The 9,427-nt window shown below is 35.3% G+C and overlaps 1 protein-coding gene across 1 annotated transcript; it reads right to left on the bottom strand.

Moving 5' to 3' along the window:
- Nucleotides 1-6,916: 6,916 nt before the first annotated feature.
- On the bottom strand, nucleotides 6,917-8,716 carry LOC131075010 (xyloglucan endotransglucosylase protein 1). The gene is made up of 4 exons (XM_058011777.2): nucleotides 8,501-8,716; nucleotides 8,232-8,332; nucleotides 7,506-7,699; nucleotides 6,917-7,339 (listed from the first exon to the last, which is right to left on the bottom strand). Exons 1-4 carry the CDS (start codon nucleotides 8,703-8,705, stop codon nucleotides 6,958-6,960), a joined length of 882 nt encoding a protein of 293 aa, XP_057867760.2. The 5' UTR covers nucleotides 8,706-8,716; the 3' UTR covers nucleotides 6,917-6,957.
- Between the last annotated feature and the right edge of the window lie 711 nt (nucleotides 8,717-9,427).

Raw genomic sequence — 9,427 nt, 5'->3', positions numbered from 1 at the left:
AATGGTCATCGGCCAAGAAGAAACTGGAAGCAACACCAGCTAAAGTCTTCGAGAGGAAAAGGAAGACACAAAGCGATACATCAGACTCAGAGGAAATTGTGTCTGAGGAGCAACCCAAGAAGGCAAGACAAACAAGAAAGAAGACAAAGAATGAACCGACATCATTTGCACCGGTAAATATAGATATCTCTTCCTATAAACCTTTGACACATTGTCAAAGAACAATAAAGAATATTAGGAGAAAATTGCTACATGATTTAATTGAGTATTTTGATGACTTTAATGATGATGAAAAGGAAGTGGTTGAAAAGGAAATAATTCAGTATTTATGTGTTAATGACCAGTCGCCTTCAGAAATTAGATCTGAAACACCAAATTCTTTGTATAAGTCCTTAGACAATAAATGGCGCATTGCCATAGAGCAGGAACAGGAAATGAGGGAAAAAGTTTTTGCTGAACATTTTCTTGATGTATCAAATTCGGAACTGTTCGATGTAATGAACAAATACAAAGGTGTTTTCTTCATGAGAAGAAGAAGACTCCTGTTACTGGAAGGGAAGGGTAAGGAACTGCTCAAGGATACATACACTCATGCTCTAGAAGCTTTGAAGATGCTTCAAGTGGCTGAAGCCAACTGACAAGCTGAGAAAGAACCGGTTATATCCAAACCGGATGAAGTACTTGATGATGAAGGAAATCCAGTTGATGAACCGGCCGATATTATTGATGTCGATGCCCTGGACGTAGAAGATGTTACTCAGGAAACACCATTTGAGGCAACAGGACAGGAGCAACAAGCTGAATAGGTTGATAAGCAAGCCGAGGACAGACAGGAAGCGGCAAAGGAATAGGCCGAGCAGAGGAAAAAGGATGAAGAAGAGAAGAGGAAAAAGGGTGAAGAAGAGAAGAAGAAGAAGGATGAAGAAGAGAAGAAGAAAATGGATGAAGAAGAGAAGAAGAAAAAGGATGAAGAAGAGAAGAAGAAGAAAGATGAAGAGGAGAAGAAGAAAAAGGATGAAGAAGAGAAGAAGAAAAAGGATGAAGAAGAGAAGAAGGAGAAAGATGAAGAGGAGAAGAAGAAGAAGGATGAAGAAGAGAAAAAGAAGAAAGAAGATGAAAAGAAAAAGAAAGAAGAGGAAGATAAGGAATAGGAAAAGAGGAGAGAAGCAGAGAAAAAGAAGAAGGAAGAGGAAGAGAAAGAAGAGGAGAAGCGGAAGTAAGCAGAAAAGAAAAAGGTTGAGGAAGACAAAGCAGAGGAGAAAAGGAGAGAAGTGGAGAAGAAAAAAGTAGAAGAGGATAAGGAGAGAGAAGCGGCAAAGAGAACCCAGATGGAAACTCTGAAGGCAACCAGTAGTCAAGCCAAACCGGCTGACCTCACCAGTCCTATCGACCTCCAGTCTGCAAGTGAAATGGAGCTGATGCAGAGCATAAAAGTTGCCCAAGAATGGCTTGAAAACATATGGAGGAAGAAGGAGCAGGATGTAATTTAAGCAGCTATGGACACTCTTACCGGTTTGATACCTGGTACTAACCTTCCCAACACTGAATCATCACTAGCCAAACTAAATCTCCTATGCATAGTAGTAGATGATCAAGTGCAGAGCCTAGAAGAGGTAGCAGAGGCAAATGTCAAGAAGGAGCATCAAAAAGCTCTTAATATAGCTCTGGTGAAGAAGTTGAATGAGCTCCGATCTGAACTGAAAAAAGAACAAAAGGATATAAGGGACGCTATGGATGAGGGGAATCTGCTACTCAACAAGATTTGCCAACCCCATCTCTTCTATGATGATGTGCTAGCTCAAAAGCAAAAGCTTCAAATAGACTTGCAGTCCTACATGAGCACATTCAAGCCACCTTATGATTCCTTTACAACTTATGGGCAAACCATTCACCGGTTTCACATCCAGTCAGCAAAAATGGAGCAAGAGATCAACACCCGGTCTAGAGAATTGCAGGAGCTACAATTGGTTCTACTCCCACGATTGCAAATTCTTGAAAAGTGCTATCTACATCTGGATGCCTTAACAGTTACACAGGAGATGAGCACAATTGATGCCATGTAAGAACAGATCTCCCAGATGCAGACAGAGAAAGAAGTAGCCACCTCCCTACTTGAGTCTTGGTCTTTATCAATGAAACAATCCTTGGAGGACTTTAAATCTGTTTTTGACAAGTATTATTCCTTATTGTCATAAACTTTTATTATTTTAATATCAAATGAAAACAGGGTTGTTCAACTGTACTTTGTCATTGCTGGCAAAGGGGGAGAAAAATTCTATTTGGGAGAAGTATCTGGTAATCAAAATTTTGATATATGCTCTGAATATCTCAATGTTTATGCTCTATATGCAAAAGTGTTATACATTGTACTGTTAAAGGGATAGTGTATATGCTTAGGGGGAGCAATTTTGCTAATGGCATGATTTTGTTATAAAACACTTAGATGTCAAAATTTTATTTTCCAAGTGTTGCCATCAATGTCAAAGGGGGAGATTGTTGGCATTTTTTATGTTTATGTTGTGATTGTTATTGATGGACACACATTTGCATTGAGATCTCCTTTATATGTATGAGTTAGAGCACAACCGGTATTTGTTCCAATCGGTATGTTGTATTATAGTCTTTAGACTATTGGTGTTTTGCAGAATGTGTTTTCCGGTCTGAAGCGGCATGTTGACCCCAAGCAGTTTGAGAGATTAAAGCGGCATAACACATTTTTTACTAGTCTTCATTTTTGACAAACCAGCAACCGGTATATTGTATGAACCGGTAATACTCTATGATGAGTTACCAACTGACATTTTGTGATGAGTTACCATCCATCGATTGTTTGACGGTGCCGACACTTTAACAGTGCTTTTTGTGTTGTGTTACCAAGTATGTCCAGGTTCATTGAACCTAGGAAATTGTAATGTAATCCTATTGGACCGACATGAAACCAGATTCCTTTATAAGGACATCATGTCTAGGGTTTTAGGTTGTTGATGTGGTTGTAGCAAAAGTTTATGTTGTTGCTAGGGTTTAAGGTGGTTGAGGAGTTGGAGAGAATATGAATGTGTAGAAGACTGAAGTAATGCTGGAATGCATTAGGAATGAGCTTTCAAAGATCTAACCGAGCAGTCTGTGCTATTAGCTAGATCAAACACTTGTTGATTAATCACATCTTTGACAAGTTTGACGCCCTTAACAGGGTAGGCCCAAAAGCCTTTTGTAAATCCTCTAACAAGGTGGTTCACATCTGTGGATCTAAAATCCTCTAGCAAGGTAGTCTTTAATTGGACTTATCTCCTAATAGAGATTGAGATTCCTAATAGGATCTGTTCTGGTAAAGAACATTGTAAGATCTTAACCGGTTTGACCTTAACTGGTCTGGTTCCTATTCTGCAGATAGTTACTTGTGAGTTCCATCTCACCATGGTTTTTCCCATTTGGGTTTCCACATCAAAATCTCTTGTGTTATGGTGTTTTTTCTTCTGTGGGTGAATGCATTATTAGCGATTTGGTTTGCATGTGTGTTAACTGGTTTGTCTGCTAAACTATTTTACCAGTTTACTATTAGTCTTGCAAAGTGTTTAAGTGCAGAGATTTTTGGCATACTAATTCACCCCCCCCCCTCTTAGTATTCATCAAAAACATCATCACGTACTCCTATCATATCCTTCAACATATTCTTTCATCACACAAAATAATCTAATCAACTAACCTATATACCCTTACAATCCTTCATGCCTCATGTCGACGTACATAGATAATTACAAAATGAATATACATGTCAGTTCATTACATAAATACATAAATATCAAAATCAAATGTTGATTGTTGGATCTCCCAAATGATGTTGGCCTCCAATACCAGTATCCTAAATGTAAGTCATGTCATCCTCCAATGCTGGTACCCAAAGAATCCTTCCTATCAGTGAAGATACTTGCCAGTGCCAGTGTCAGTGAAGTGTCTGTTAGTGAACAACCAAACCAAGGAATGAAAGCCAACATATGAAACCAATCAAATGATGTCAATTTCCAACAATAAAAGGCCAAACAGATGGCCAAGGGCTACTCCTAAAGAGAGGGAGTTGATTTTGGTGAAAAATTTCTCTCTTCTTGCAAAATTGACTTCTATTAGATTCATATTGTGTATTACGGTTGCTTGTGATTTCGAGGTAGAGAAAATGGATGTTAAGGCTTCTTTCTTGTATGTGGATATTGAGGAGGAGATTTATATGTGATAGCTTGATGGTTGTGTCATGAAAGGTAAAGAATGGTTGGTTTGCAGGTTAAAGAGATCTTTGTATGGCTTGAAATAGTCACCCAGGATGTGGTACCAGAAGTTCAATACTTTTGTATTGAAATTAGGCTATAAGAGGAGCGAGGAAGATCATTATGTTTATGTTAAGGTGATCGATGACCAGATACTAATCATTGTCTTGTATGTTGATGACATGTTATTTATTGGTAACAACAAGGTGATGATTAGAGAATTTAAGGCTTAGCTTTCTGGCACATTTGATATGAAGGACTTCGGGCTACCAAATATATTCTTGGGATGGATATCAATAGAGATTGGGTTCATAAAAATATTTGGTTAAGCAAAAGTAAGTATGTTGATACTATTTTAGAGAGATTTAATGTGCATGACTATAAGCCGCTTATTATTCCATTTCCTATTGATGCTACGTTGAGTTTATAAATGTGCTTCAGTTTTGATGGTAATGGTGAGGATATGTCTAAGGTATAGGACTTATGTTAGTGCCATTGGGAGTTTAATTTATGCAATGCAGTAGACTAGATATAGTCCAAGCAGTGGGAATTCTGAGTAAGTTTATGTCTAATCCTGGTAAAGAGCATTGAAATCTTGTTAAGTCAGTGTTTATATATTTGTGATGTACTTCTGATTACTATTTAGTTTATCATGGTATTGATGATGTGGTTAAGTGATTAGAGATATAGGGATTTGTTGACATAGATTAGGTAGGAGACTTGAACAGTCCAAGTTTCGCTAGTGGCTATGTATTTACTTTGTTTGGAGGAGTGTAGTTAGCTGGATGAGTAAGAGGCAACCCACAATTACTTTGCCCACCATTGAAGTAGAGTATATGGCTGCTACTCATTCCTCTAAGGAGGTGGTATGGCTATAAAGACTTGGTATTGACATTGGTTTTGATTGCTAGACTATGAGGATTGAATGTGATGGTTAGAGTGCTATAGGTTTGGCCAAGAATCCCATGTATTATGCACATACTAAACATGTTAATGTTTAGTATCACTTTGTGTAAGAGATGGTTAAGAATGGAAAGATCTTGATAGAAAAATTTGACACTTTGTAAAATGTTGTAGATTCTCTTATGAAGCCAGTGACTGCAAAAAATTTCATTTGGTGCAGGAAGGCCATGGGCCATGATCACTATACTTGATTTTACTTTTTATGTATCCTTGGATGTACTTTCTACGTATAATGTTAAGTGGGAGAATTTTAGGATAAGGTGACATTACCCTTGCAATCTTAAGCCATTCATAAGTCTCCATGTTCCTTGGAAAGTGTTTCTTAGGACATGTGAGAAAAATATTAAATATTTGTACTTTATGGCTGCTTGTAATTGCATTTTCAAGAGGTGAACATAAAGAGGTGATAAATAATAATAAAAATAAGAAAAATACACTCCTTCCCATGTCCATATTGAGACATGAAGGGTCATGCATAAAAAGACCAAGTTTGGGAGGAAAAAATGTGTCAATTTGGGGATCTGAATAGTCACCACAAGCTACAGAGCACTCAAAATGTGTAAAGACTAAGTGGCTTTGGGTTAAGAACCCATGAGGAATCACTTGAAGAGTTATTTATTACTTTATTGTGTCTATTGGATATTCCTTCTCCAAGGCATGGGTTTTCACAAGTGGTTTTGAACCCCTGTTTTGAGGAAACAACAATGCTTTTTCCTCTCCCATTTGGCTATAAATTGGAGGCAAGACATATTTGTTTCATCATAGTTTCTTTGAGGTTTCCAAGTAGTTTTGGGATCATTTGGAGAAGTGTAGTGAAGTGTATTATTGTGATGTTCTCTCTTTTGAAGAATAATAATATACTTGTTGTCATTCTCTAGTAGAGTTTTTCCTTGAAAGGGTTTCTCCACATAAATTTGGTGATGATTGTTTTTATATTTATGTTGAATGGTGCAGTAGCATGTTCATTTCAAATTTAGTTTCATATTTGGTAATTTTTTCAAATTTGTAATCACATAAGAAAGTTAATATTGTAAGCTTTCTTCACCTTGTTTCTCAACACTTTAGTTCAAAATTGATTGTTCTACTTCTAATGCATATAATAAATTGCAATTCAAAAGTTATAATCAAAACAACAAACATTTATCTACCAACCACCAAAATTAGTTAAGCATATTTTTTATTATCTCAAAACTTTTGGTATATAGTCTATCCTAGACCCTTAATTAAATTAGCTAATTGTCATATTCATTAAACTTAAATTTTTAGAAAAAGTTTATTTATTTATTTACACATATTTTTAAATTACAATCACCTATATAAATAAACTATTAATCTTAATAGAAGATTTGTTTCTGATTATAAATAGATAAATTATAAAAATACTTCAATTTAATTTTTAATATTAATATGATCTCCTTATGAAGACATGCGTTAATTCAAATGTAAAAGTTGGACCTTTAATAATGTTCATCTAAAATAACATAGAACATAATAGAATAGAAAACTTTTAATGAGAGACGACAAAAGATAATTTATAAAATATAATTTTTTCTTTAAAGATTTTAATTAAAGCAAACTGTTACAAATTGATAAAAACTTATAATTTTAAAAAATAAATAGATGACAATTATTAATATTTTAATTGTCATGTTCTATTTTATTTAAATAAGAAATAAAATTTAAAAAACACACCCACTTAAACTAAGAATATGAAAACAACTGCAAGCCCACGTAGGTTTTAGGGTGCATTGCACTCAGGGGGAAGACCCAGAGGAAATCTTCTAGTATCAGCACAGTAATTGTAAATCATATAATTCTGTTGCACCCATTTCAGCCTTTCTTGTTGGGTGTCTTGGTTCCACCATTTGTGTTCAGAAGCAACACTACAAGATGGTGGGGAGGCATTCTTTTTAATCTTACAGGCTTCTACTTTAAACTTGCGGAAACATGCAATGAAGGGAGCACTATTCCAGTCTGTTTTCACAAGCCCTCCTCTGGTTGCCCAGTCCTCTCCATTCCAAAGGCTTGAATACATTCTCATTGCCTGTTTGTTTGGATATGCCACACCAAGCTCCTCATTGTTATGGAACACTCTAATTGGACTTCCATCTACTAAGAATCTGGAACAACACAGATCAATCATATCATTCTTACACTCTACACATGGGCAAGAATGAGCCCATTTGTTCATATAACTTTATCATAAATTTTCTTTACAATTATGTCTACTTAACTTGTTACCTCATTTATAAAATAGTTGTAGAGTTCAGTACGTCTATGACTTACACAATTTGTTGTGGACTCCAAAGTATAGAGTAGGTGTGGAAGTCTTTTGTAGGATCGAACCAGAGATAGAATTGTTGCTCACGATTTCCTTGGCCTTGTGTGAAGACATTGGTGTGTACAATATAAGGATCTCCAGACACATTCCCCAGAAATTCAAAGTCTATCTCATCATGGTTAGGACCTTGTGAAGAAAGCTTCAAAATAGCAATGTGTTAAATGAGGAGTAAAATTGTTATTGATTGTTTGAAAGTTTAAGTAGAGTTTTAAATATCACTTATAAAAGGTAAATTCTTATCATATTACTATCAAGATTCAATTGCATAGTTTTTGAGTCAAACTCATTGATTCATATTTCATGCATAACCCATCTCTGGTAAGAATGAATAGTCTACTTAACACTCATTGCATCTAGGTGATACCCACAAGAATGAAGCATCGAGACTTCCCAAGAAATCACCTATCCCAATATTACTTCAACTTAAACAGATTTAACCATAAAATTTCTCCCAAAACTTGACTCACTTAACTTACTATCTTATTTACAAAACCTTCAACAAATACTATGCTTTATAAACATTCACAAATGAAACAACTATTTATATGTTTATACCTAAATAAAATATAAATAAACTGTTTGATGATTAAATATGATCGATGTTTAAGTGAATAATAATACAATACCCAACACACTTTGCAAATAACATACTAGAGGTAATACAAACTTACATAATAAGCAGTAACAGTGCCTGCAGAGTTTCCAGGAACCAGTTTGATTTGCATATCAATTTTTCCAAAGAGATACTCTTTCTTGGATTGACAACCAGCACCTCCATGAACAGACAGAGATACAACATCAGCCATTGAGTAAGATAGTCTTACTGTAAGAGAGAAGATTGCATCATATCTATTATGGTATAGATTATAATACTTTCAGGAAATCCTACAAAGTTGCTACAGTGCAATAAGAAGCTTAAAACTCAAAATCTTGATAATACCAGACGTGTTGTCAAGGAGAAGGTTCAAACTTCTTCCATTCTCAAGTATGTTGGCATGTTCATAACCTCCCCAAGTAATATCAAAATCAGTGGAGAAATTGGCATTAGCAGACGCAGAGCAGAAAAGTAGAACCAGAACTAAAAACACTTGGGCAACTGCATAATAGGCCATGCCTGCACTTCCAAACAAAACTAATATTGACATCCTTGGGTGGCTCTGGCGAGCATAAACTTATAGCTGAGTATGGAAGTAAGAAGATTCCAAATGTTAACAATTATTATAACCAGCTCAAAGAATTATTTGGTTGGTGGTATTGGAGTAGAAATGGGGAAGCACTGGTGATCACTACCACTTTCCATTGTAGTGGATTCCACCTCAATTTCATGACACAAGGCGACCCTTTTAAGGCTGGCTCTACTTATTTAAAGCACTTGCCTTTTCAGAATTCATGCACTTGCCATTAACTTGCTCTATGAAGGAAATTCAAATGTCTATAAATTAAGCAGTTTTACTCCAAAATTTTCAGTAGACTTCTCAAAGAATGTGTAAATCCTTAAATTTAAATTGTTGTCATCAAATGAGAACAAAAATGTAACAGGAGGCAACATTATAGTATAAGTTAAGATAAAAAATACTATATATAACCAAAGTATATACACTTTTCTCGTTTAGTATTTTAACTCTTAACTTATATTATAATGTTCCCTCCATTACATTTTTGTTTTTTAACATATAATTTGATTATTTTGATATATTTAGTGGTCCAAGATTCAATCAAGTAATCAAACAGATCATGTCATTCTGTAAATAGAGTTTGTTTGATTTGGTTGCCATCAATCTATTTATTTTGGGCATATTGGAACTACAATAAGTTCTCATAGATATGATCTCTAGTGCCATCACATCCCCTAAACATGATCATTGGT

Source organism: Cryptomeria japonica, chromosome 2 (genome assembly GCF_030272615.1).
Source record: "Cryptomeria japonica chromosome 2, Sugi_1.0, whole genome shotgun sequence".
Taxonomy (NCBI): domain Eukaryota; kingdom Viridiplantae; phylum Streptophyta; class Pinopsida; order Cupressales; family Cupressaceae; genus Cryptomeria; species Cryptomeria japonica.
Note: the sequence above shows the minus strand (reverse complement) of the source record. Positions and strands in the feature narration are given on the sequence as shown.